The sequence below is a fragment of the Grammomys surdaster genome, unplaced genomic scaffold (genome assembly GCF_004785775.1).
Source record: "Grammomys surdaster isolate TR1022 unplaced genomic scaffold, NIH_TR_1.0 885, whole genome shotgun sequence".
NCBI lineage: Eukaryota > Metazoa > Chordata > Mammalia > Rodentia > Muridae > Grammomys > Grammomys surdaster.
In genome coordinates, this window is record NW_021605304.1 from 153,611 (window position 1) to 181,365 (window position 27,755).

Genomic DNA, 27,755 nt, shown 5'->3' on the forward strand with positions numbered 1-27,755 from the left:
TTGAGCGTATCTAGTCCTTAGGTGGATACCGCCCTGAAGTAGCTCCCGTCATGTATTAACCAGCTGATGCTGAGATGATAGCAACCAGAGAGGGCAGGCAGGGCCAGGGAGGTCAGGCAACTGCCTCAGGGTTGTGTGCAGAGTCAAGAGCAGAGCTGGGGAGTTGCCCTGATCAGCTACCACTAACCTAAGTACAGTGAGAACTGCCTTGTCCTAAACCCTCTCCCCAATCCCTCCCTGACTAGAGATACCTTCTGGCGTTTGTAAATGGTGGGCAGAGGGGCCACCTCACAGTCCTTGTGGGCACCGAAGACCTTGCAGAGAGAGCAGGTGGGCACCTCACAGCTCAGACAGTAGATGTTAATCTTCTCGTCCTCGTGCTCTTCACACATGAGCTGCTGCTCGGCCTTGGAGTGCAGTGGCCTGAGGACCAAGGGCAAGGCAGCGGCTGTGGTCAGGCAGCCAGGCTGTGACCAGTGGTAGGCAACTTACATAGTGTTCACACTTTGGGGAAGGGATGCTCAAAGGAGGCCTGGACCTAGGAAGAGTCCATCGCAGGGGACAACGATGTCGCACAGGGCAGGAAGTCATGGGAGGTGATGAGGTCAGACATTGGGGTGGACTTTGGTCCCAGACCAGGAGGAGGGAGTAAGATTGAATACTGGTTCCAGAGGCAAAGTCAGGCCTCCCTTTCCCCATTGTTCTCATCGGGGCGAGTAAGCTTACACAGGCTAAAATCATCTGAGCGGAGGGAACCACAAGCAAGAAAATGCCTCTCCATAAGATGGGGTTATAGGCAGGGCCAAGGGGCATATTCTTAATTAGTGTGATGGGGAAGGGAGGATCCAGTCCACTGTGGGTGGTGCCATTCCTGGGCAAGAAGTCCTCAGTTCTATAAGAAAGCAGGCTGAGCAAGCCATGAGGAGCAAGCCGGTAAGCAGCCCCACACTCTATGGCCTCTGCATCAGCTCCTGCCTTCCGGTTCCTGCCCTGCTTGAGTTCCTGTCCTGACTTCTTCAGTAATGACTATGTTGTGACTTCAGTAATGACTATGATGTGGAAGTGTAAGTCGAGTAAGCCGCTCCCTTCCTACGTTGTCTCTGATCGCAGTGTTCCACTATAGCAATAGAAACCCTAAGACAAGCCCTCTATCCCCGAGGGTGCAAGCTCTTCCCTCCAGAGAGGCAAGTGGCCAGGCGTCTTTCTGGAGGATAGGCGAGCAGCCAGGTGTCTTACCGGGAGGATTCCTGTTTGTAGATGTCAATAATGTTTTCCACCAGCAGGTTCCGCTGCAGGCCGTAGACCCCGTGCCTGTCCAGGACAACCTCGTGCCGACAAGATGGGCAGCGGAAACGTCCTCCCGAAGACACCGTTGTGGAGCCCCGGGATTGCCACAGAGGGTTCGAGGCCTGCGAAGACAGGTGACAGGACAGTGTAGGGAGGCAACAGGGAAGGCAAGTGGTGGGCTTACATGGGGACATTAGCTCTTCTCTGCATCTGGCCTCTGCCTCACCCCTCCACTCCGCTCCTTGAGTGTCCCTGCACACAGAGCCTCACTTTGGCGCAGGCCTCATCACTATTGATCCTCAATGGAGTCCAACATGGAGCTTTGACAGGAATGCTGTCTTGTAGGCAAGAGACTGGCTGTATAGCCAGTGTCCTCCAGCTTGGGCATTTATGAGCACATGTAAGATGCTGTGTATGCATGTGCATGTGAGTGTATGTTTGGCAAGATCATGTATGCTTGTCTCAAATTTCATGTGAATGGAAGATAACCTTGAACTCCTGATCCTCCTGCCTTGACCTCCCAAGTGCTAGGATTACAAGCATTCCTCCTCCAATTCCCAAAACTGGCCTTGAATGTCTAGCTACCTGCCTCTGTCTCCCAAATAGTGGGATATGGCATAAAATATACACTGGGCCATGAGAGCGTCTCTCTAATCCTGGGAAGAGGCACACACATCAAGTGCTGAGCAGGGTCAGAGAAACTGAAACCAGGGCTGGGATGTGGCTCAGTTGGTAGAGTGCTGGGTCAGGTTTGATCCCCAGAGGCACAGTGGTGCACTTGGGAGGTAGAGGCAGGAGGATCTGCTCCATAGGAAGTCTGAGGTCATCCTCAGCTACATAGAGAGTTTGAGGGCAGCCCAAGATGAATGAGGCCCTGTCTAAAAAAAGAAAAGGAGAGAAAAGAAAAGAAAGGCTGGACATGGTGGCACATGCCTTTTATCCCAGCACTCAGGAGGCAGAGGCAGGTGGATCTACAGAATGGGTTCTAAGACAGCCAGGACTATGTAGAGAGATTCTGTCTCATAAACAAAAGGCATGAAACCACAATTAGCTGGATGATTCCGGGAAACTGCTTCTGCTAGTAAGAGTCAGGATGCATGATCTTGCACAGCCCTTGACAACATTGTCTTCCCCAGATCCATCTAGTTCTCAGCCTCAAGAAAGTTACAGGCTGGAGAGATGGCTCAGTGGTTAAGAGCACTGACTGCTTTTCCAGAGGTCCTATAGTTCAATTCCCAGCAACCACATGGTGGCTCACAACCATCTGTAGTGGGATCTGATGCCCTCTTCTGGTGTGTCTGAAGACAGCTACAATGTACTTGTCATATATATAAAATAAATAAATAAAATCGTAAAAAAAAAAGAAAGAAAGAAAGTTACAGCGTATGCTGGATTGCTCATTTTGTATCTGATGTTATGCAAAGCTATGGGTTAAAGACAGGAACAAAAATATCTTCCTTCCCCCAACCTAAGGACCAACAACCCCACACAGTGGAGAGGACAATCACAGGAAAGTTGCATTGCAGGCTTGCTTAGCCGAGGCTTATACTGTGCGTCTTACAGATCAGTTCCAGCCCACTCTAAAGCCGCCACCATAGTGTGACTCTCCCTGAATTTTGGCTTAAGATGCAGAAGTCAAGCTGGCTACAGAAAAGGCTCACAGAATTTGACTAAGAATTGATCTTGTGTCCATCCTGGAAACTAAGAGACAGAAATTATTAGCACTGAAAGCTGGTCTACGGAGAGGTGGAAAGAGTCCGTTGTTGGATCTGGCAAGATGGCTCAATGATTGTGTCTGTGCCCTGCTCACACATGTACATAGCCACACACATTAAGAAAACAAAAAACAAAACAACTTGTTTACTTGATTTGAGACAGGCTCACTCTATAGCCTTGGCTAGCATGGAAACTTGCTCTGCAGATCAGGCTAGCCTCAAACTCATAAAGATCCAACTGTCTTTACTTCTGAGTGCTGGGACTAAAGGCATACGCTATCCAGCAATTTTTTTTTAAACCGGACGGTGGTGGCGCACGCCTTTAATCCCAGCACTTGGGAGGCAGAGGCAGGTGGATTTCTGAGTTAGAGGCCAGCCTGGTCTACAGAGTGAGTTCCAGGACAGCCAGGGCTACACAGAGAAATCCTGTCTCAAAAAAAAAAAAAAAAAAGATGGCTCAATGATAAAGGTGCTCGCCACCAAACCTGATGCTCTGAGTTGATCCCTGAGACCCACTTTGTAGGAGAGCCCACTGACTCCACACACATTCTGTGGCACCCACACATACCTGTAAGTAAATAAATGTATAAAATAAACAGAAGGATCATCTTTGGGGAGAAGACTGACAGAGATGCCTCCGTTCCTTTCTTTTTAGTAAGAGATTGTCTGAGATGGCAAGATCCATAGTGTAATGACCATGTAGTTGTGCCTGCTTCTGGCTGGGTCGAGCCAGCTGTGTTCTGGATTTGTAGATGCAAAGATTTGGTGCAGTTTTAGGAACGGTAGGGCCATGCCCTCTGTCCCCATTGTTTCCTTTTCTCCTATTTGAGTACAGACTCATGCTGAGGGGCCATCCTGAGTCAGGATGGAGCAGACACACATTCAGAGTGCTGAGGATGTCCAAGGTGCAATTGTCTTGGGAGGCAATCCTTTGGAGAAAAGCAAGGGCCTATCTTGCTAAGCAACTGCTCATTTGAGACATGGGAGTGATATTAGTGGTCTAACTCAGAACTTGTGAATATTACATATCCTATTCCCGAGCTATAGCCCTGGCACTTAAAGTCAGTTGTTTGGAGTTTCCTTCCATTTAAGGTAAAACCACAACCTGATCAGCTAGAGCAGTGGTTCTCAACCTGTGGGTCGTGACCCCTTTGTGGGTTGAGCGACCCTTTCGTAAGGTTGCCTAAGAGCATCGGAAAACACAGATAATTACATTGTGATTCATAAGACTAGAAAAATTAGTTATGAAGTAGCAATGAGAATAACTGTATGGTGGGGGGGTCGCCATGACTTGAGGGACTGTATTAAAGGGTCTCAGCATTAGGAAAGGAGAGGCAGTGGACAAGAGACCATGACTGCATAGAAAACAGTGGAAATAGTAGTCACTGTTGACTTTGCATGTTTGTGAGTATTTTGTACCAGTGGGCCCCTGGCAACTCTAAATCCATGTGTGCCAACTGGAAGGTGGGATCAGAAGACTCTTTTCTTTTGTTTTTCGAGACAGGGTTTCTCTGTGTAGCCCTGGTTGTCCTGGAACTCACTCTGTAGACCAGGCTGGCCTCGAACTCAGAAATCCACCTGCCTCTGCCTCCCAAGTGCTGGGATTAAAGGCGAGCGCCACCACTGCCCTGCCAGAAGACTCTTAGTGGCTAAGACATCTTAGTAGAATATGCCGTCACAGACAGCACAAAAGTGCTCCAAGTCTCCTTCTTTTCTCTGGTGACCATGCAGGAAATGTGGCCCTACCAAGATGGACAGCTTTGTTTGTGGAGAACAGAGAGCATTGCTGTAAACACAGTTCTTCTTGGGATTTCTTGAGAGCCACAAAGCTGGAACAGGTGGGTTTGAGATTACTGAAGGCTGGGCGGGGAATCTGTCTTTCTTATTTCCTCTTAGGATTTTATGAACACTGGCAAGTTTACACAATGTTTGAAGGGCGTGGTCACGGGTGTGAACTGAAGTTGGAAGCTGTGGAGAGCCATGCCTCTTATAAAGATTAACTGAACCCGGGCAGTGGTGGCGCACGCCTTTAATCCCAGCACTCGGGAGGCAGAGGTGGGCAGATTTGTGAGTTCGAGGCCATCCTGGTCTACAGAGTGAGTTCCAGGACAGCCAGGGCTATACAGAGAAACCCCCATCTTGAAAAATCAAAAACCCAAAACCAAAAAAAACAAAAACAAAAACAAAACAAGAATTAAACAACAAAAAAAGATTAACTGGCTGGGAACGCCCATGAGTGTGGGGAGTTGCAATGGTGCAGATTCGCAGCCAAATTATCTTGGTTTTAGTTCTCTTAATAACCATTCATTACTCACCCCTGTGTTTGGCCTAATATCCATCCCTGTGGCTACTAGGCAAATCCCTTCTGTAATATACAGACATACGACTAGTTTCCACTACCCCCAAAATTAGAAACATCATTCTATGATACCCAAAGGCTGCTAACAAGATTTCAGTGCTTGGCTATAACCTCCCCTTACCTGATATTTCCACTAAAATATTTTTAATTAATTAATTAACTGATTAATTAATTTAGAGGCAGCTTCTTACTATGTAGCTCTAGCTCTCCTGGAACTCACTATGTAGTCCAGGCTAGCCTCGAACTTACAGAGATCTGTCTCTGTCTCTGTCTCTGTCTCTGCCTTTGCTTCTCTCTCCCTTTCTGCCTCTCTGCCTCTCTCTGCCTCTCTGCCTCTGCCTCTCTGCCTCTGCCTCTCTGCCTCTCTGCCTCTGTCTCTGCCTCTGCCTCCTAAGTGCTGGGATCAAAGGCATGCACCACGGCTGCCCAGCTCCACTAAGGTACTTTGTAAAAGTCTTGATTTATAACTTTTTGGTTCTGCTACTGTAGACACTTTATAAGGACCAGGGAAAAGGGGTGCCTGATAATCCGAGTCCTATCCCCTGGACCAGTGATGGGAGGAGAACCAACCACTACAAGTTTGACCTCTTGCCCCCCCCCACTGAATATGCACACACAATAAATAATGGAAATGTCATAAAAAACTTCTGAAAATAATAAGAGCTTTCATGAAACTCCCACCATGTTGGAACATGTTGGGATAACTTGATCTCTGTTCCCAAGCCTTCCTCACTCATAATTGCTTCCAGGATAAACTTTCTTATTGCCCTTTAGGTGAGAGCTATGTTTTGTTTTGTTTTTTTCCTGCTCAGTACAGTAACCTATCAGTATTTAGAACCCGAATAGATGGTGCAGGAGCGAGAGAGCTCTAACCCTGCACATCCTGGAGGGAGCTGAGTCTCTTGACTAAAGCTGGCACTCAGTAAAGGCTTGAAGGGAGGAGACGACCCTCCCGCTCACAGCAAAGACAAACGGGTAGCCTCTGGCCCTCCCGTTGTCCTTCCTCTTCTTCTTTTTTTTTTTAAGATTTATTTATTTATTTTTATATGAGTATACTACAGCTGTCTTCAGACACACTAGAAGAGTGCATCCCATTACAGATGGTTGTGAGCCACCATGTGGTTGCTGGGAATTGAACTCAGGACCTCTGGAAGAGCAGCCAGTGCTCTTAACCACTGAGCCATCTCTCTAGCCCCCTCAGGGGACTTTCAAAAGACAGTGGAGAAACCCAGGCAGGGTGCTGCATACCCGACTTGTGAGACAGGAGGATCAGGATTTCAAGATCAGCCTGGGCTATGAGAGACCTGATCTTAAAAAGGTGTGTGTGTGAGCTGGGATAGCAGGTTGAAATGCTTGCCTCACATGACTAAGGATCTGAGTTCAAAACCCAGAGCCCATGGGAAAGCCGGGCGTGATGGCATATGCTTGTAATCCCAGCATCGTTCTCTAGGCAACAGCAATGCAATCTGGGAAAAAGGTACAGCTCTTCAGCAGGTCTGATTTCTTCTCTTTCCACCTCTCCCTTTTTACTTTTATCTTTCTTTCTCTCTGAGATTGAAGGGGTGTGTCACAGCAACTGGCTTTCCTTTTTTTTTTTTCTTTTTAAACAGTGCAACCCAAGCTGGCCTTAAACTTTTGAATTTATGATTTCTTGCCTCCACCTCCAAAGTGCTGGAATTGCAGGTGTGCAGCACCACACACAACTTCTTCTATATAATTTCCACATTTCTTACAGGGACTCCGGAGTTTGAAAAGACAAATCAAGCCGGGTGGTGGTGGCACACGCCTTTAATCCCAGCACTTGGGAGGCAGAGGCAGGCGGATTTCTGAGTTCGAGGCCAGCCTGGTCTACAGAGTGAGTTCCAGGACAGCCAGGGCTATACAGAGAAACCCTGTCTCGAAAAAAAAAAAAAAATCACACAGAACCAAACTAAACCATTCATTTATTCAAAAAAATTCAATGCTCAGGCTATATGCGAACAGCAGAGGGCGCTAGAGTGCCATAAAAAGAACCAACAAAGTTAGGTTTGGGAACCCCATAGAGAACGACTGTTAGTTTGCAGGGTCTGATATTGAAGGTGCCACTTGGGAAGGGCTTGAAGTCTGGATAGACAAGTTGCCAAGAAAAAGGGACTGAAAAGCATTTCAGGATATTTGGAGAGACTACAGGACTTGTATTTAAAATTGGGAAATTGCCTGCTGGTGGTAGTGATACGTACATGCCTTTAACCCCAGCACGGGAATGCAGAGGCAGGCAGATCTCTGTGAGTTCGATGGCAGCCTGGTCTCCAGGCAAGGCTACATAGTGAGACTCTGTCTCAAGAGAAAAAATTAAACCATAAATTGTTTCTTGGCCCTTTGTCTACGGTCATGTATAAAAGGCTTCACAGACTGAAAGTTGGGTGGACCATAGGACAAAAAAGGAAATTACTCTCTGTCCTACGTATAGGTCCCTAAATTTTCTCATCAAAAGTAGAAATTTTAGATTCTAGGGTATTGATGGAAACCTTAAGAAGTCTTCAAAAAGATGGCAGACTCTATTCTGGGAAAAGACCTCTCCACCTAATTAATATTCAGTTATCAAAATCTGCTCTTCCATTTCTGTTTATTTTGCTACCTCAAGAAATTGGCTCTGTCATATTCCACAACTGTTGTCTTCCATGCTCAGAGTCAGCCCCATAAAGGACATTTTCATATGCCAACACCATGATGTATAGCGTAAGTTCCATTACCCTAAGAAACAGAACAGGACACCTGGATGAATGTTCTACCCTGTCCCTTTGAGTGACTGTAACCTGTATTCAGTGCTCTCCCTGCAATAAGCATGACAGCGCACTGTGGAATGACGTCTGTGAAGGCGCCCACCGAAATATAAAACACAACATGAACATAAAGGAAACGTTCACAATCTTAAATCTATCATAAAATAAACAACCACGTGGAGCCATGGGGCATGAAATAGCCGTTCCCCCTCACCCCGAGAAAGTCAAAATGAAATGAATGGAGTTAGAGGCGGGGCTCTGTAGACTGGTGCTTGGCCTGCTCCATCCTCAGCACCACAGAAAACAAGAAGGAGGAGGAAAATGGTCTGAGGATGAGCCTCAGTTGGCAGCATTTGCCTAATGTGCACAAGGCCCTGGGTTTGATCTCCACCATTGGGTGATCTGGGTGGGGTGGCAGGCACTACCTCTGCTAGCACTTGGGAGGGGGAGGCAAAGGACAAGAAGTTCAAGGTCATACTCCAATTCATATTGGGTTCAAGGTCACCCTGAAACACAGGAAACCCTGAGTCAACAAAGAGTGGGATGGTAAAGGGAATTGAATTCTAGGTTTTGTTCAAGGCTTTGGTGCAGCGACCGTGATCTGAACCTTTCTCTCGAGGGCTGCATGATGCCTTCTGGTCCCTCTGTGGCCTATCTAGAGAAGCTCTATGAAAGGAGTTTCCCTGGCAAATGTGCACACATCTCACAGTGTTTCCCTCTTCCAGGCTTCCCAGAGAATGCTAAGACGGGACACGGGCTCTGGATGCAAGGCACGGTGTTGGAGGCTACCACCCCTACCTGATGGCCTTGTGGCTTTTGTGAGCCTAGGTTGTGGCAGAAATTTCCCTGTCCAATCTATTTGCAGCGGGAGGCCTGTGATTGGACAGAAAAGGAGGAGGCAGAGCTAAGGGGGGGCAGAGAAGGAGATGCAGGGAAAACGCAAGGAAGAGCAAGGAAGGAGAAATGGAGACAGACGTAAACCCGTGTGGCTTTAGTAATCTCAGGTAGTTATGCATATCAAAAGGTTAGGATAATTGAGATGACTTGTCTAAATTGTGTGGGCATCTTGTGTATTGAGATTTTATTGATATATTAAATCCATTGGTTAACTATAAGCATTAAGATTTTTGTTTTATCCGGTTAATGGGTATACTGTGATATCTAACTTCAAGGGTGGCAATTATTGCATAGGGCTAGCCTAGCGCCATGGAAGCAGTGGGGTTGGCCTAGGGGCCAGCCCAAGAGCTGTGGAGGCCGAGGGTGGTGGTGGGCAGAGGCAGCAGCCACACCAACGTCTTGGGGGACCCCAGCCGGCACCACTGAGACCACCAGCCAGTGATGAGCTTAGTGCGGGAACATGGCGGCTAAGCTGCGAGCCAGCTGGATGCCTCATTTTTAATACCTCCTGCTACACTAGGTCACACTGGAAAAAGCACAGGAACAGAATAGACAGAAGACATCTGGAGAAAGGTAGCCCAGCCATAGGAAACCCAGTTCTTAGTTAAAGCTAAAGTGGGAAAGGCATAGATAGACCTGGGGCTGGGAAACAAGGTCCCACTGCTGACACAGGGACTAGGGCAGGGAGGAATGGGTTGACTGAGGACCCTGCTAGCAGAATAGAAAGGCTTTAAAAGTGATCGCCCATAGCAAGCCATAGATGGAAGACATCTGGTGTCAGCCTCTGTTCTCCACATGTGCATGCATGGAAGAGGAAGGAGAAGAAACTGCAGTCGGGGTGTAAAACAAGCAAACAAACAAGCAAACAAAAATAAAAAAAAGCCAGAAAGTAAGCAGACTTCTGGGACTTTCAGCGGGGATGAGAGCAGGTCGTGATGACAAGCTCAAGTTAGGGTAGAGCAAAACTAAGCTCATCTTTCCCAGAATCCTTTTTGCTTTTTGTTAAAGAAGTGTGATCTCCCTCTCTCTCTCTCTCTCTCTCTCTCTCTCTCTCTCTCTCTCTCTCTCTCTCACACACACACACACACACACACACACACACACACACAGAGTCTTTAATAGCTCAGGCTGGCCTTGAACTCACTGTGTAGTACTAAGGATGACTTGTGAAATTTCTGATCCTCCTGCCTCTACCTATCAAGTGCTGGGACCACAGCATTTACAGTTATGAACCACCACACCCCTCCTCACTTCTGCAGTGCTGGGGTCAAAATCAGGGTTTCTGCATACCACAGGGCAATGCCACAGTCCAGAGACCTCTCGTTTGACAGCTCCCTATGTATGTAAGGCCCTCCTTAGCTGGCCTTCCTCCTTTCTGTTCCTTCTGGTCTTTTGCTAAATGACAACAGGTTGCTTCTCAGAAACAAGTGCCCACAGCAACGCGGAGGCAGATACAAAAATACACTGAAGGCTTGCTTTAAAGTAGTTTGGACGTGAATAGAGTTTACAAATACAGAAACACATGGGAAGATGTTTGTGTCAAATTCCCACACCAACAGCTTTGCTCTCATCAAAATTTTTGGTAGCTGAGTGGGTGCAGGTGTGGAGGGGGAGAAATTAGAGGGGTTAATGTTATATTTTGAAATTTTCTGTTTCAGATTAAGGGAAAAGAGAGCTATGGCTTTAAATAGAATTATAACGGCAACCAAGCAGAACAGCAGGGAGACAGGGATTGAAGGTAATCCAGCTTATGAAAACACTGGGGAAACTGAGGCAAGAGAAGTGTTACAAGTTCAAGACCAGCCTTATTTACATAGTAAGTACCAGACTGGCTTATGCTATAGTAACTTTCTATAGCAACTCAAGCAACAATGATAAAAGTACTAGTCGAAAATGAAGATAGTTATATTAGGTGAGTCGGGGTTAGATTATAGACATCTCCCTCAAATCCTTAATCTTGATCAATAATTTGGAGAAAAAAAACAAACAAACAGTGTCTCGTGTAGCTCAGGCTCTCACCAAATCACTGCATTGCTGAGGGTGGCCTTGAACTTCTGGTTCTCCTGCTCCCTCCTCCTGTGTTGGGATTATGGCTGTGTAGCAGCTCGTGGTCTATGTGGGGTTGGGGATCAAACCCAAAGCTCTGTGTATGCTAGGTAAGCACTTTACCAACTGAGCTACACCTGCAGCTGAACACGGCCATCACAATCCCGCAGCCAACAGTGGGTGTCCTCTAACGTCAAATGTTCTAGCAGGTGGGTTAAATAGACTGTGATCATAACAATGGACACTGTGCTGCTGTATCAAACAGAAAACACAGCTGGGTATGGTGGCTCACATCTGTAATCAGGCACTTAACAGGCTAAGGTAGAAGGTTAGCCTGGGCTACAGAGTAAGATCTTGTCTCAAAAGGCTAAAATAGAGCCAGCAGAACTAAAGGGAAAAGATGTTTGCCCCACAGCCCTGGTGACGTGAGTTTCATTCCCAGAACCCAGGCAAGGGTAGGAAAGAGCTGATGCTATAAAGTGTTCTCTGACTTCTATGCATGTGCCCAACCAAAAATGATATTGATAAAAGGTAAAAAACCAAAACAAAAGATATACTGTGTCTTCAATGTATGGATATGGAACAATTAAAAAAAAAAAAAAGGCTAGGCTTTCTTCTTTAATCCCAGTACTTGGGAGGCAGAGGCAGGCAGATCTGAGTTCAAGGCCCGTCTGGTCTGCAGAGCAAGTTCCAGGGCAGCCAGGGCTATACAGAGAAACCCTGCTTCAAAACATGTACAAGGAAGAAGGAGAAGAAGAAAAAGAAGAGAAGGGGGAGAGGGGAGAAGGGAGGAGCATTAGGAGGGAGAGGAGGGCGGGGAAGACAAGACAAGGAGGGGGAAGAGGAGGAAGTGGGGTGGGGGGGAGAAGAGGAGGAGGAACTGAGCAAAAGCGAGTGGCTTAGTGTAAGTGTATCTACATGAGCAACATGTACCTAAAGCATGGAGCTTTCTAGAAAGATTCTCAGAAGTATGAGAAGATAATGGTTGTTTGTATTTGGTAAAGGGAATTAAAGATCTGAAGTTAGTGGCAGATTCATTTTCCATGCTACAAACTTCCAAGGTGTTTGAAAAAAAATGTACACATAAAAATGTAAATGCAGTATACTGGCATCATGTTCATAACTGTTAACTTTCTAGGCAATGTTCTGAAGGCTTTTTTTTCCTTAGTGGCTTGAAGATGGAGGAACTAAAAGTCCTATTCTTGTCACCATACTTAGAAAACAGACAATCTGAGTATGCCTAGACTTGTCAAAGTGTGGAGGCAACGTGTGAAAAACGAAATATGCTCATCTCTCAGACTGAGCTGGGATGAATAGACAGGGGTGCAGCTGGGTAACTGGGTCAGCCTCCCCCAGGCCCTCCCAAATAAAGCATCAAGGCCTGGTCTGTCCACTCACTCCCTGAGGGATGCTGGGTGCTCTTCTCCAGATCTACAGGACCATCTGAGAGCCCTGAGGGGCTACAGGGTTTCATGTAGCCCAGGCTGGCTTCAAACTCACTATGCCTCCACCATGAGTATGGGATTATAGGTGTGAGCCAGCACCCTCAGTTTTCTTGGTTCTGGGATTAAACTCAGGGCTCTGTGTATACTAGGTGAGCCCTCTGCTAACTCCTAACTCCTCATCCATTTGTTTTAAGACAGACAAGATCTTTTTTTTTTTTTTTGTATTTTCGAGACAGGGTTTCTCTGTGTAGTTCTGGCTGTCCTGGCACTCACTCTGTAGACCAGGCTGGCCTCAAACTCAGAAATCCGCCTGCCTCTGCCTCCCAAGTGCTGGGATCAAAGGCATGCGCCACCACCGCCCGGCCAACAGACAGGATCTTGATAAGTTGTCCAGGCTGGTCTCAAAACTCACAGGCTCAAGTGACCTTCTCACCTTAGTCTCCTGAGCCACACCAATAGGTGTATGCTATTGCATCTGCTCTTGCCACAGGGTTTGTCCCCAAACCTTCCTAGATCTTCTCTCTGGGCCCAGTTATGAATTCTAGAGTTTCAGTATTCTGCCTTGAAGAAGGAAGGTCACATAGTCTCTTTCATCTGGCTATTCATAGTTTCTATGCTACATACCTTATCCTTCTCAAATCAACATTCTGGAGTTTGTTTGTTTGTTTGTTTGTTTGTTTGTTTTTTAGACAGGGTCTCACTATAGAGTCTTGACTGGCCTGGAGCTCACTGTATAGATCAGGCTGGCCTCAAACTCAGAAGAGATCCACCTGTCTCTGACTCTTGAGTGCAGGGGTTAAAGGCATGTGCCGCCATGCCCAGCTCCTTGGCTACTTTTTATAGAATACTTCTCTTAGTTTTCCAAATTTCTCTTTGACTTCACATATTTTGAGTTCTAATAACAAGATACCTCAGGTCCAGAGAGATGGCTCAGGGGTAAAGCTGCCTGTTGCCAAGCCTGACAATCCAAATTCAATCCCCCCCGCTTCCACAGAGTGGAAGGAGAAAACCTACTCCTCTCCACGTGTGCCATGGCACATGTACAAGGGGAGGTTGCATGTGCATGCGCACACACACACAAATGGAAGAAAGATGTTTCAGTGTAAATACGTGAAAAGAATGTCCTTTCTGTATATCTCAGCCTAAATTCAGACCAAAGAAAAAAATCAAGACTGTGGGCAAGGCATAGTCACTTACACAGAACTAGCTACGCAGCCCAGGCTGGCCTTGAACTCATGACAATCTTGCTGCTTCAGCCTCCTGGATAGTGGGATTTCAGGCTATGCCACCACATCTGGCAAGAATTGTTTATTTTATTTGTTGGTTTGGGATAGGGTCAGAACAACATGCAGTCTAGGCCCAAAACAGGAAATCCAGGCCTCTATAGCCAAATAATAGCAAGTTAGATGCTCAGGATGAAAGGAAACCTAAAGGGGACACAAGGTGACAATGGCAGAAGAAATTCTGGGTTGTTGGCTACTCAGTGAAGGAGCAGAAGACAGACGGGGCATACAGACATGCTGTGATTTCCTGACTTAGCCCATTCATTGCCTTTAAATTTGCTGTCCCAAGGAACCTGGAGGCCTATTTATTCTCAGTGAAGCTAAGATCCATTGTGTTGAGGTGGGAGAGACAGCCCAGCAGTTGCCAGCACACGATGCTCTTTCAGAGGACTAGGGTTCGGTTCCCAGCACCCACATCATGAGCTCACAAACACCTACAGCTCCAGGAGAGCAGCAGATGCCTGATGTTCCTGTCACAGATTGCACACCAAGAGACCCAGCTCTGGTGTGTCCAGGTTACTCCATCTGCGAGGTTTCGTGTCTGTACCCTCTTTTGGCTTCCGTGGGCACCTGTATGTACATGCATGTGCACACACATATGCACACCTTAATAACAAATAAATATTTTAAAAATAGCCTTTGTGGGGCTTGTGGTGTAGATCAATAGTAGGATGCATGCTTAACACACACAAGGCCCTGGGTTCACCACAGCACCAAAGAGAGAAGAGAAGGGGGCCGAGGGGAGCCTGTGTTCATCTCACTTCTACATACCGTGATAAGGAGGGAGGATTCTTATTCTTTTATTTTTTAAAGGTTTGTTTTATGTGTATGTATTTTGCCTGTCTGCATGGTGTCCAGGGAGGATCAGAAGGGACCATTAGAGTCCCTGGAACTGGAGTTACACATGGTTGTGAGCCTCCACATAGATGCTGGGAACTGAATCTGAGTTGATTTAGAGCAATAAATGCTTTTGACCATTGATTGAGTCATCTCTCCAGCCACAGACATTTTTTTTTTCTTTCTAGAGAGGACCTTGCTAGGCAGCTCTCCTGGTATACTTGCTACATAAACCAGGCCAGCCTCCAGCTTGTGGAGTTCCTTCCTTGCTGGGACTCCAGGCATGTGCCACAGAGCCTGGCTCCTGGCAAGAAGCGTGTATTCCTGATGTTCCTATCACAGATTACGCACCAAGTGAGCCAGCTCTGGTGTATCCAGGTTACTCCATCTGCGAGGTCTCGTGTCTGTGCACGTGAGTTCTGTTCCTTCGTTCTCTCCGACCTCTGATGCAGTCTATAACCTACTCAGACCTCTACCAAAGGTAGAGTCAGAAAGCAAGCCTACGAACTTAGAAAGAACTCTGGTTTGTTTGTTTAGTTGGTTGGTTGGTTGGCTGGTTGGTTAGTTGGTTGGTTGGTTAGTTAGGTGGTTGGCTGGTTGGTTAGTTGGCTAGACAGTGTCTCATGCAGCCCAAGCCAGCCTTAAACTCCCAAGGGCTGCATTTGCAGCCGTGTATCACCGCTCCCAGCTCTTTTGTTTTTATTTTTGAAATGTGTAGACAAAATGGCACTGGTGACTTCACCTAGTTATGTTTGGCCTCATGACCAAAGATACCCAGGCATTTCTAAGAAGTCCAGTTTTGTTTCTGCCTTCTGTCTGTCTGTAAGTCACCTGAATATCACAGGAGTGAAACTGGGGAGACTCCCGCTGCCCTGGCCCACTGTGTCTAATGAGACCCCTCATGGACAGAGGGGGCTCTGCCTTGAATATACATAGTTCTCTGCTGGCATTGCAGGATTTCTCATGGGTTTCTCAATGATTTTTAATTTCAGATTTTTTTTTAATTTACTTTTTGAAACAGTCTTGTTTGTACCCTAAGTTGGTCCAGAATTTATTATGTAAACAAGGTTAGCTTTAAAAAAATGACAATTGATTTCCAGCATGGTGGTGATGTCTCTAATCCCAGTACTAGGGAGGCAGAGGCAAGAGGATCCCAAGTGCTGGAATTACATGATTATTTTAAACTTCATGTGTGTATGTGTGTGTGTGTGTGTGTGTCTGTCTGTCTGTCTGTCTGTCTGTCTGTCTGTCTGTGTTCATATAAGTGGAGGTCAACTTTCAGGAGTCAGGTCTCTCCATCATTTATGTTTTGGGGCTCAAACTCAAGTTGAGGTCTGGTAGTCACACTATCCAACACACACACACACACACACACACGCACTCACACACACACACACACACACACACCTATCTCAATATATTGTTGATCTCTTCTCCAGAGTTTGTAAAAATAAATAAATAAATAAATAAATAAATAAATAAATGCTTCAAAATGAATGAAATCTAGTCCAAGCTCCCACAAAGCCCATGCAAGACCACTCGCTTCCTTTCCAGTTTCTGCCGGTCCTGGGTGGACCCCACTTTCTAGCTGCTGTAGACTCAGGTTGGGCTTACCAGCCTCAGGGCAGCTGCTGACTCATGCTGACTCTGGGATCCCAGGACCCTCAACTCTCCTGCCTCTGAGCCAGGGCAGCCTTGCCCTCTGCCAGCGGTGGGCTCCACCCCCACGCCCCTCCGTGTCCTATCCCACCTGTCCCTGAGCCCACCTGGAAGACGTCGTTGGCACACTTGCGGCACAGGTTGTGCTGGCAGGGCAGGATCACCACGGGCTTGGAGAACATCTCCAGGCAGATGGGGCAGATGAGCTGCTTCTCCAGGTTGTCCATGCTGTGTGCATCCCCTAGCAGCGGCTTGAAACCCACCGTGAAGTTCATCCCTCGGCGCTCTGGTGCCTGCCTTGCTGTGGCCCTGTTGCTGGCCTTCTCCCCTTGCCTCTGCACCCTCGCTCTGTCCGTTTACGCTGTCTGTGGATTCGCGGGATCCCCGCTACTGCTCCCTCTTGAAAGAGCGATGTTCCAACGTCCCCTGGCCCTTCCTGTAACAGCTCCTCACCCCTGCCTATTCCCAGACACTCTGTCTGCACTCCCTGCTCAGAACCCTCACCAGGCACTTGTAGCTTTATCGCTCCCTGTGAAATTCTCCTCCTGTCCCCCCAAACCACCCTCTTGTTCACTCTGCGGGCAGCACTGTTTGTCCCTTCCTCCCTAGAGAGATTAATGTTACTGTGGGGGTGGGGACACAAGGGGCATCCGTGTGACATTCCAGTTCCCAATTTAGCTCATGTAAGGCGAGCCACAGCTGTCCCGGACTGAGTGGCCCTGACTCATTCAGGAATGGGTGGCCAGTAATGGTGTGGGGCTCACTTGCTGACACCGGGAAGGCTCCTTCGAACACTGGTCTCCGTGTTCTGGCTTGGGTCCCTCTTCCAAACGGAAATGCAGTCTAAACTAGCCTGTGGGAGAAATGCTGTACATGGCCCTGGGTGGAAGGCAAGGTCTGGACAGGTCTGTAGACACTGTCATCTCTTCCTTCACAGGCTTAGCCCCTGACCGCGGCCCTCCTGCTGTAGACTGCATGATTCAGAAGTGGAACGCCAGACCATAGAGAGAAAACTTCTTGTCCCATGTCTGCCCCATAATTGCTCTTGCTCAGCCTTTATATAAAAAACAACCCTGCACTTATTTACTTTGGGGAGTGGTAGGTGCCATCTGGAGCACATGTGGAGGTCACAGGACAACTGACACCCCAACAAGTCAATTCTTTTTCTGCAGCATGTGGGCCCCAGAAATTGAACTCAGGTGGTCAGAATTAGTGGCAGGTACCTTTATCCAATGAGTAATCTCACTATACACTTCCCTCTACCTCATTAAAGACAGGCTCTCGTGTAAGACAGGCTAGTCTTAAACTCACTGTCACCATGGGTGACCTTGAACTCCTGATCCTCTTGCCTCTACATCCAAAATGCTGGGGGAAAGCACCATTATCCCGGTTTATGTGGTGCTGGGGGTCAACTCGGGGCTTCAAGCATGCTGGAGAAGCAATCTGCTAACTGGGCTATATCATCAGCCCTTGGCTCGCCCTTGTTACATCATCCTAGGAGAGGGGTTCTAAAGCAAGAGACAGCTGCTGTACCAGGCCCAGACCTGCCTTATGATGATGACGTGAGACTGTGTGACTCTGGTCTACAACTACATTAGTGAATCCATTGCAAAGATGCTAAATTTGCTTAGAAACTGAGACAAGAGGGGACTGGGAATGTCTCAGTGGTTGGGAGAGCCTGTTGCACATGAGGACTGGAGTTCAGATCCCAGCACTCACACCCAGCTGTGATCCCAACTCCAAAAGACTCGGCACCCTCCACAGGCGCACAGACACATGTGCATATACATTTACGTGGATACACAAACACACAAAAATAAAAAGAAAAGAAGAGTTATGAGAAATGGATCTGGCTAGAAAGAATCTGCATGTTGTAAAGTTATTTGCACACCAGAGAATGGGTCTGCAAAGAAATCATAGAGCATTGACAAAGCCACCCCCATGGGCTCTGGGCACCGTTGACTCCCAGTTCCACAGTGATCGATTGACACTTCTGACCATGGCAGCCTTATCCGAGGCATGAGTGACAGTCATGGTCTCTTCTTCTATCCCACACACACTGAAATTGGACAAAGCTTTTCTTTTTATTGACATTCCTGAGCTTTTTCCCGTGAATACAGAGGTTTGATGGTCCCTAGGTCCTGACCCCACACGGGTAAGAAAGAAACATTAAAGCAGGGTACAGAGAGGATGCCAAGCCAACGCACCAAGTCACTAAGGGAAGTCTCCTGCCTACTGTCTGTCCCCATCACATCTCACGCCCCTGTGTTAACAACAAGATGTAAGGGGAGCATTCTGTGTGAAGTATCATGAGGGACAGAGACAGCAGGACTGGAGCAGGGGCTGCAGCCCATCCACAGGACCACAGCTGATAATGGGCTTAAGGATAAGGCTGAGGTCCAAGAGGAAGGCACAAACACAAGTTTCCCAAGCTGTCTTATGAATGGGGTGTGGATGCCAGTGGTGTAGGTAACAGAAGATGTTGAGACCAGCCTTCCAAAGGTGTTGCTAAGAAATGAGGCCGGTGCTAAAAGTTCTTGGTGCGCAGTGTTTCAACAAAGGAGGCTTAATTGGTGCAACAGCTCTTGGGATGGGAGACACCTTGTTTGGTGATCAGGATCCTGGTGAAGTTATTGGTAAGTGTTCAGGGGTCTATCCGACATTCACCCAGGCACCCGCTGGAGAAAGCTTGCACCCACTCAGCAAACAGCTGCCAACACTGCTTGAGAATGCATGTGGATAAAGATGGGAGTGGAGATAGTACTAAAAGAAGAGCAGCTAGAAGGTTCTATGGGGACAGGCTCTGTGGCTATGGAGGGCAGAGATGTCCTTACTAGGATGGATGTCATCATAGCTTCTGAAGCAGGGATTGTTTTTAAGAACAGGAGTCAAATTGGGGTCAGTGTCGGGACAGGGCTACTTGCTTCTCTCTTCAATGTATCCAACGGGCTGAGTGTCAGGGGTCTCTTGCTGGGCCAGCACCTAATGGTAGAAACAGTTGGGACCTTATTAGGAGTAACCACCAATAGCCAAAAGCACATCCCCTCTGTGTAGGCAGCTGGGGTTGATGCTATAAGAATACAGATTTTCCAATAATGACCCATCTGAAGTACTACCTATGCTTTAAATATATATAATATGTACATATTATATGTATAATATATGTGTATTATATATATGTATATATATGTATATATGTATGTATGTGTGTATGAGTGCACGCTCCTGTGTCACAGCATGTGTGCAGAGATCAGAGGACAGTTTGAAGGAGTCAGTTCTCTCCCTTCACGTGGGTCCCAGCGGTCAGGCTTGATGGCGATCGCCTTTACCAGCTGAGCCATCTCACCAGCTTCTCTTATCCTTCGCCCATCGCTGCTTCTCAATTTACATACCCCACACGCTTTCACGTTCCCTTAGTTATCGGCACATCTTGATCCTCTGCTTCAATATCTTGTGTTTCTGTGGTGGAATTATAGCATGCTTACGTAAATTTAATAACTGTTCACATGGTTTTTGTTTTGCGTCTTTCAGTCTACAAACCCTTACCTTGCAGTTACTTATTAGCACCACCAGATGACACTGTTGTGATCCTCGGCCAACACAGTCTTTTCAACTTTTAACTACAATCTAAAACAATGCATTCCTCCTCCCCCGCCCCCCGCCCCCATGCCCAGGTTGGGAATGAAATCCAGGGCCTTCCACGTGCTAGGCAAGTGCTCTGCTCCTAGGTCACCCCTTCTATTTGCAATAAGCTGCACCTGCAAACTTGTCTTCAGCTATTTCCTTTGCAAGCCGTGCTTCCCCAGTTCCTCCATAGGAAAGGGGCACGCCACACTGAAATGTCAGCCTGTACGGTGAGGAACTTCGGCTGCCTTCTCAGTCTCTCTTCACCCCAACGAAAGACTCGAGACACATTTCGGGGTTAACTACTCGGTTCACACCGGTCTTTCTCATGGTCCCCTCACTCCTCTCTACCTTATCCTGACTGAGATCTGACCCCCAATCCCTGTCTCTGCTCCTCACTTGATCTTGAAGGCTGAGAAGAGACATTCGTTTGTTGATTCTCAGCTTCTTCCTGGGCTGATGGATTAAGTTTACCGCAGCATAAACAGCAGCAGCAGCAGCAGCAACAGCCAGTCAGCAGGCACCAAAGGATAACAAGTGTCTGCAAGAGAGCAGAGAGGCCTCGGTCCCCCTGTTCTTTTTGTAGTTCCATGCAGACCTCCCCCCCCCCACCTTCCTCACAGCTAGAAAGTGAGAACAGAAGCATTTGTTCTGAGGAGGGCAGCCTTTCTTCCTTATTCTACAGACACAGACAGTATCTTACTATATATAGCCCAGGTTATCCAGTGCCTCCCAAGAGCTGGGCTCAGAGGTATGTGTCACCACAGCTGGCTCGATTTTATTTTATGTTCTGCCTGGATTTTATGGCAGCTCTGGATCCCCTGGGACTGGAGTTATAGAGAGTAGTGAGCTGCCATGTGGGTGCTGGGGATCAAACCTAGGTCCTTGACAGGAGCAGAAGACGCTCCCCACTGCTGAGTCATGTCTCTAGCCCCTCCAACTCCTTTCTCACTTCTGAAGGAATAGGAAGCACGGTGTACCTTGAACCACCAACTGTTCACTATAAAATAGAATCGGACACCTTCTTCACCAAAATGGTCATACAGGTATAGTCCCAGCGAGCCGTGTCGGTCATAGATCTTCCGTTTTGTAGGGTCAGTGAGTATGGCATGGGCTCTGTTGATCTCTTTGAAGATGTCTGTCGCTAGAGGGTTCTCTGGATTCTTGTCTGGATGATATTGCAAGGCCAGTTTCCTATCCAGGCAATAACCAAAAGTACAGTGGGGAGGGCTACAGGAAACAGCTGAGGCAGGAGGATCAGGATGGGGATACAAGACACAGACAAGGTCTACATTCCTTCTCAAGTCACGCTGAAGGAGGGGTGGACTCCTTTGGCCCCAAGATAAAAGTGTCTTGGGATTTAAAAAAAAAGAGGGAGGGGGATTCAGGGTTGGAGAGATGGCTCAAAGATTAAGAGCACTGGCTGCTCTTCCAAAAGTCCTGAGTTCAATTCCCAGGAACCGCATGGTGGCTCATAACCATTTTTTTTTTCGGGGAGGGGGGATTTATTCAGGAGATAGGGCAAAGGTGGGGGGAGAGAAATGGGAGAAGATGGCAGAGAAAGAGGAGAGAGAGAGGAGAGAAGTGGAGGAAGGAAAGTAGAGGCTGGCCATGACCACGTGGAGAGAGGGGGAAGGGAAAGGGGGAGAGGCTAGGGGACAGAGAGAAGCTAGAGGCAAGAGGGCAAGAGAGCAAGAGAGCAAGAGAGCAAGAGCTCACAACCATTTGTAATGAGATCTGATGCCCTCTTCTGGTGTGTCTGAAGATAATGACGATGTACTCATATACATTAAATAAATAAATCTTTAAAAATAAATAAATAAATAAATAGGGTTTGAAGATGCTAAAGTTATTGGGTGGAAATACCAGGGGTGAATAAAGAGCATTGAACCTATAGGCTTTTTTGATGTCTTCATCCTGGGCACCCTTCTTTAGTTCCAGCACTGCATAGAGGCTTTTCCCAGTCCTGGATAGTCTCTGGGTTTCATCAAAAACACGAGGCATGGTCTGGGTCAAAAGGACAAAAATACAAGTCTGTTCTGACTTGAATCACAAGAATGTAGAGGAACACAAATGTCAAAGAGGATACATTTCCCATTGTCCACCATGTACCTTCCAGTTGAGAGGCCTAACAAGGAGAGGTAGGTCTAAAATGAGGAACGGACTGACTTTGTTTAAAGCTCCTGTACCTGAAGTAAGTAGCCCTACACCTGCCCATGCTGGTAGCTGAGTTTTAAATACCAGGGTAACCCAGCCACTAAATAAGGATCTGAAGTCAAAAGTCACAACAGTCACGGAGAGAACTAGCCAGATCAAAGCCGGGTTCAGACCCCAGCAGGGCCTACACTTGGTTTCCTCTCAGCCTCAAGCCCACAGCAGCGAGAGCAGGATGGCTTCCTGGACAGAGGGGAGGCAACAGGAACTGTTGCTGGGGACACAATTTCGGGGAGGCCTGTGGGCCCCAGGGGAACCAAGGCAACAACATGGTAGCTCTGGGTGCACTGGGACAACCTAGTGTCTTGTGTTGACTCCAGACCTGGCTCATTACCTCGGAACTGTTCTATAACGCCAGGTAGGCCTCACACAAGCTTCTATCTTCCCGGTGGACATGAACTTTCATATTGCCTCTGGGGCTATGGCAACTGCGCTTGCGCACTTTGTAGGGGAAGCGAGTCCTTTTTTGGCGCTGCCAGCAGGATCCAGTGGAGAGCACATATTGGTCCCGGAACTTTTGTCGCTCCAGAAGCCTGACCCTCAGGCTCAGGGCTGAGCGTTACTTCCAGCCCTCAGGGCCGAGGTACAGCCTTCCACATCATCCCTCATCTCCAGGGAGAGGCCATGGCTATCCCGATCACCGTCATGCATCTTGAACTCACTCACGGAAAAACTATGGGGTTGGTGACCTAGCAGATGAGAGGTAAGGCAGGGATTACCTTTGCAGACTTCCTCAGAGCCTTCTCTTGGTCCTTTTTATTTCCCTTCCATCTAGAAACTTCTCTACAAATGTTGAAACTCACCTCAAATATCAGTGTTCCGGAAATCTGCCCTTTGCCGCTCAGTTGTCCTCCTGTTGAGGCATTTAGAGCACTAGACTATAACAGTCGGTCGGCACGCCCCTTACAAGTGATATTTTTGATCCTTTCCAAAAGTCACTTCACTTCTGCACTTCCATAATAAGGAGACATCATAATGTAATTATATAATCTAGGTTGTATATTGAGTTGTTTATAACTACTTGACAGCATAGTAACACTTTTCGTTGAAAACCTTATAGATCCTTGAACAAATTTCTGATTTCTGTCTAAGGAAAAGGAGTTATTGAGTTAAAAGGAAAGGAAAAAATATGTGGTGTGTATGTGTGCGTGTGTGTGTGTATGTGTGTGCGCATGTGCGTGTGCGTGTGTGTGTATGTGTGTGCGCGTGTGCGTGTGTGTGTATGTGTGTGCGCGTGTGCGTGTGTGTGCGTGTGTGTGCATCTCTGTGTGCGTGTGTGCGTGTGCATCTGTGCGTGTGTGTTCGCGTGTGCGTGCGCGTGTGCGTGCGTGTGTGTGTATCTGTGCGTGTGTGTGTGTGTGTGTGTGTGTGTATGTATGTGTGAACATGCACATTGTGTGGATGCCTGTGGTGACTGGCATCTGAATATTAGAGAACAACTTGTGAGAATTAGTTCCTTACTTCCTTTATGCAGGTCCCAGGGATTGAACTCGGGTGGCCATGCTTCATGATAGGCAGTTCACCCAATGAGCCCTCTAACTGGCTCTGAATGTGCATATTTTAAACTTTCCCAACTTGGCTCTTTCAAGATTTATTTATTTTATGTACATGGGTGCTTTGCCTGCCTGCATGAGTACTGTGCGTATGCTTGGTGCTTGAAGAAGTCATAAGAGAGCACCAGATCCCCTGGAATTGGAATTACAGATGGTTGGAAGTCTGTGGGTACTGGGAACTGAACCTGGATCCTCTGCCAAAGCAACAAGTACAGATGGGCTTAGTGGTGCATGCCTGTGGTCCCAGCACTTGGGAGGCAGAAGCTGGCATCCATGAGTGTGGGATTAGCCTCATCTACATAGTGAGTTCTAGGACAGCCAGAGCTACATAGTGAGACCCTGTGTGAGAAAAAAAATAAAGCAAAACAAAAAGAAAATAAAAAACAAAAACAAGCCAACAAAGAAACAAACAGAATAGGTCCTTGTGTGCCATGAGGTGCACGCGGAGGCTGAGGCCGACTCTTAGATGTCTCAGTCTCCCTTCCTCCTCCAGTGAGTTCTGAGGAGCAAACACAGGCTGTTAGGCTTTTTGTTACAGCTAGTGTTTTTTACCCACTGTGTTACCTTGCTGGCCCCAAGCTGATTATTGTTGAAGCTCTTGGTTCATATTGTTAACTTTCTTACCAGAGAGTTCCGAAGATACCATTTTATATCCCCACCTGCCGACATGGGAGGGGACACTTGTCATCCCTCATAGGGGCAGAGTTTGTGGTGTTGCCTTCCTTTGCAGAGGAGAGTTCTCAGTGCCTCCTGGAACATGTACTTTCTTACTGCAGTAATTCCTGCCCATCACCCCTTGTGTAGCTTGTAATCTATTTTTTTTTAAGATTTATTTATTTTATATGAGTACACTGTAACTGTCTTCAGACATACCAGAAGAGGGCATTAGATCCCATTCCAGATGGTTGTGAGCCACCATGTGGTTGCTGGGAATTGAACTCAGGACCTCTGCAAAAGCAGTCAGTGCTCTTAACTTCTGAGCAATCTCCAGCCTACTTGTATTCTTCATTACAGCTATTCTTGTCATTCACTTTCTCTCCTAGGTTTTAAGTGTTAAGTCGGTACGCCATCACTGAAATGCCAGTCACCTAGACAGACAAAATTACCAAGCCTGTGGGGTTGGGTCAGATGAGTTTTGAGGTTACCCACCCAAGCAGGAAAGGGGAAGCTGCTCACATACTGGTTTGTGCTGGGTTTGGTTTTCTAACCTTGATTTTCAACAGCCCCAGCCGGACAAAGCAGCTCATGTCTGACCTGCAAGGAGGGAGAGCAGCAGGCACAGAGCTCTATGCACTTACAGTGGATTCCTTCCCTCTGTTTCCCAGGGCACTGTGGCTCCGCCCTGCCTCTCCCTTGGAGAACCTTTGTATTGCTTACTCTGGGGTTTGCCTCACTCCTTTCCAGTCACTTTGAGGACAGTGTTTTGACTGACCGTGTCATTTTCTCTGCCTGGAAGGCTCTTTCCTGGCTTCTTCCTGAGCTTTACATCTCATTCTTATAGGTCTCAGGAGAATGCTTCCTCACAGGGACTTTTTCAAGATAGGGTTTCTGTGTGCATCCCTGGTCATCCTGGAACTCACTTTGTAGACCAGGCTGGCCTTGAACTCACACCATTGGGACTAAAGACATGTATCACCATGCCTGGCTTTAGACAGGGTTTTAAACTGAGTTCTCCTCCTCCTTTCCAACATCATAACCTTCACCATGATACAGACAGACAGACAAACAGACAGACAGACAGACAGACAGACAGACAGACAGACACACACACACACACACACACACACATAATTATTTTCATATTCATTTGACAATGTCCATAAGTCTTTGGAACTTGTCGGTTTGCATCTCCAGTACCTACAGCGATTCCTGGCTCACAGTAAGTGAATTCCTGATTTGTCGAGCCAGCTAAAGCTGAATGATCCCCCTCTCGATAGAATGAAAGCCTGGAGGTTGGTCAGTAAAAATACCCTGGGCTAGAAGCTGGAGAAGTGGACAAGATGACAGAGTCTCCTTCCCCGTACCGTTCTAGAAGTGAGAACCTGAGGGTGGGGGAGTGCAACAGATTATATGTAACATGTTCCTGGGCTTCTTAGTTCTTAGTTGTCCTCCAGTTCTTAATACAGTTACTGGGATACTGAAGGTGATTAACTAATGCTGGTTGGTTAAAGGAAAGAGCACCTGCCGGGCGGTGGTGGCGCACACCTTTAACCCCAGCACTTGGGAGGCAGAGGCAGGCGGATTTCTGAGTTTGAGGCCAGTCTGGTCTACAGAGTGAGTTCCAGGACAGCCAGGGCTATACGGAGAAACCCTGTCTCGAAAAACAAACAAACAAACAAACAAACAAGCAAACAAAAAAAGAGCACCTGGGTACCTAACCATCTCTGAGCTCTGATACACTGATACACTCGTATAGACAGCATGAATACAACCTTGCTTAACGGAGATGAGCCCTGGCAAAGAATTAGTAAGCATCCTTCAAGTCTTGCCAGAGGCTCTAGAACGTGATTTCTTCTTGTCCACACCCTCTGGCATCCTAATCCATCACAGTCTGTGGCCCTGGAAGGCGCCTTTAGTTCTTGTGATGCCCTGCTCAGGATAGAACAGGCAAGAGGGCCTGGCGTGCTGTGAGCTGAGGAACCCTGTGCTCTACTTTCCGGGCACCACAGGGCTGTGGATCTGTTCACGAGCAGGCTCTCTTCTCATTCCCATCCCCGAGCCTGCGAGTGAGGTGCTAGATCTCTAGTCTGGCTCTGGTTCTAACAAGCCCTGTGATCTCGAACAGATCCCTGCACCTCTGAACTTTTTCTTCTTCTGTAAAATCACTTGCTCTTCCCACTTGATTCCAAAACATCGATTTGCTTGCAAAATTGATAGGAAAAGAAACAACAAAATAACCCTGTCAACAGATGATCACAGGTTCAGTTTTCTGGAGTTCTTTGTCCTCCCATCACACCTTGAATCAGTGAGCTTACTGTATCCCACAGCCTACCCCACAGCCATTTGGTTGTGTTTGAAGAAACTGTGAAACATCTCTTGTTTATCCACAAACAAAAAAACATTGTAGTCATATAGCTAGAATACACACATATACAAGGCAGCAGACACTGCCATATTTATACCATATATATATGAACATATGTAATTGGAGAGAGAGAGAGAATGACTATAATTTGTCACATCCAACAAGCAGATTCTAGAATTACAGTTTTGCTGAAGAGAACCGTGACATTTAATTGCAGCCAGATTCCTTCATTTCCTTACTGAAGCATGTATTTCCCAAAGAGAAGGCTGAGCTACTGAAAGTCACCCAGTGGGGTCCGAACTCAGTCTCCTGACTCCAACTTAGGGTCTATGCAGTGACTGCCCACTGTTTCTGACCTGTATTGTCAGAGTGAGGTCTCTAAAGCGACACTTCTCAACCTGAGGGTCGAAACTCCTCTGAGGGTTGGATGACCCTTCGCAGGTGTTGCCTAAGACCATTGGAAATATCAGATGTTTACACTGCAAGTCACAACAGCAACAAAATGACAGTTATGAAGTAGCAATGAAAGTAATTTTATGGTGGGGGTCACCACAACATGAGGAACTGTATTAAAGGGTCTCAGTGTTAGGAGGGTTGAGAACTATTAGTTTAGAGAGACAGAACTAATAGAAAAACTATATGATAGAATATATAGATACATTCATATAGGACATATATTAGTGTTAGGAATATAAATGATATATATTATATATATTGGGTTAGGTTTATATATAATATATTATTAGTGTATATATTAGGTTAGAATACATATTCTTATATATACATATACATGAGGTTTATTAGAGTGGTCTGCAGGTTTTGGTCCCACTGTTGTGGGAATGTTTCTGAAATAAGCCCTCCAATGAGAGTGGAAGAAAAAAGACACCAGCAGTAGACATAAGATGTCTAAGATAGCTACTGAAAATCTTTGACCCGGTTGCAGTTTGTATTCTCATTTTATATTCTACATTTATAAACCACAAGGTGGGACAGCCAAGCAACCAAGATTTTACAGAACAGCAGTCATCGGTTGTCAAAGGACCAAATGT

General features: G+C 47.0%; 3 protein-coding genes across 4 annotated transcripts in view; 1 reads left to right on the forward strand and 2 right to left on the reverse strand.

The window, feature by feature from the left end:
* Positions 1 to 48: 48 nt before the first annotated feature.
* Trim54 (tripartite motif containing 54) lies at positions 49 to 16,565 on the reverse strand. Its single transcript, XM_028782808.1, has 4 exons — positions 16,398 to 16,565; positions 1,237 to 1,409; positions 252 to 423; positions 49 to 69 (listed from the first exon to the last, which is right to left on the reverse strand). Exons 1-4 carry the CDS (start codon positions 16,563 to 16,565, stop codon positions 49 to 51), a joined length of 534 nt encoding a protein of 177 aa, XP_028638641.1.
* Positions 16,566 to 18,357: 1,792 nt separating this feature from the next.
* Dnajc5g (DnaJ heat shock protein family (Hsp40) member C5 gamma) lies at positions 18,358 to 22,566 on the reverse strand. 2 transcript variants are annotated; one of them, XM_028782835.1, is made up of 6 exons: positions 22,463 to 22,566; positions 21,806 to 21,921; positions 20,895 to 21,108; positions 20,314 to 20,455; positions 19,683 to 19,749; positions 18,358 to 19,272 (listed from the first exon to the last, which is right to left on the reverse strand). In XM_028782835.1, exons 2-5 carry the CDS (start codon positions 21,916 to 21,918, stop codon positions 19,694 to 19,696), a joined length of 525 nt encoding a protein of 174 aa, XP_028638668.1. In that variant the 5' UTR covers positions 21,919 to 21,921; positions 22,463 to 22,566; the 3' UTR covers positions 18,358 to 19,272; positions 19,683 to 19,693. The 2 variants fall into 2 exon arrangements, with proteins under 2 accessions (XP_028638668.1, XP_028638669.1); XM_028782836.1 differs by lacking the exons at positions 19,683 to 19,749; positions 20,314 to 20,455.
* Positions 22,567 to 22,643: 77 nt separating this feature from the next.
* Positions 22,644 to 27,755, forward strand: part of Slc30a3 (solute carrier family 30 member 3) — a 20,649-nt gene continuing 15,537 nt past the window's right edge. Inside the window, exon 1 of the mRNA XM_028782820.1 lies at positions 22,644 to 22,831. The gene's annotated coding sequence lies outside the window, so the exon portion shown is untranslated. The remainder of the gene's footprint in view (positions 22,832 to 27,755) is intronic.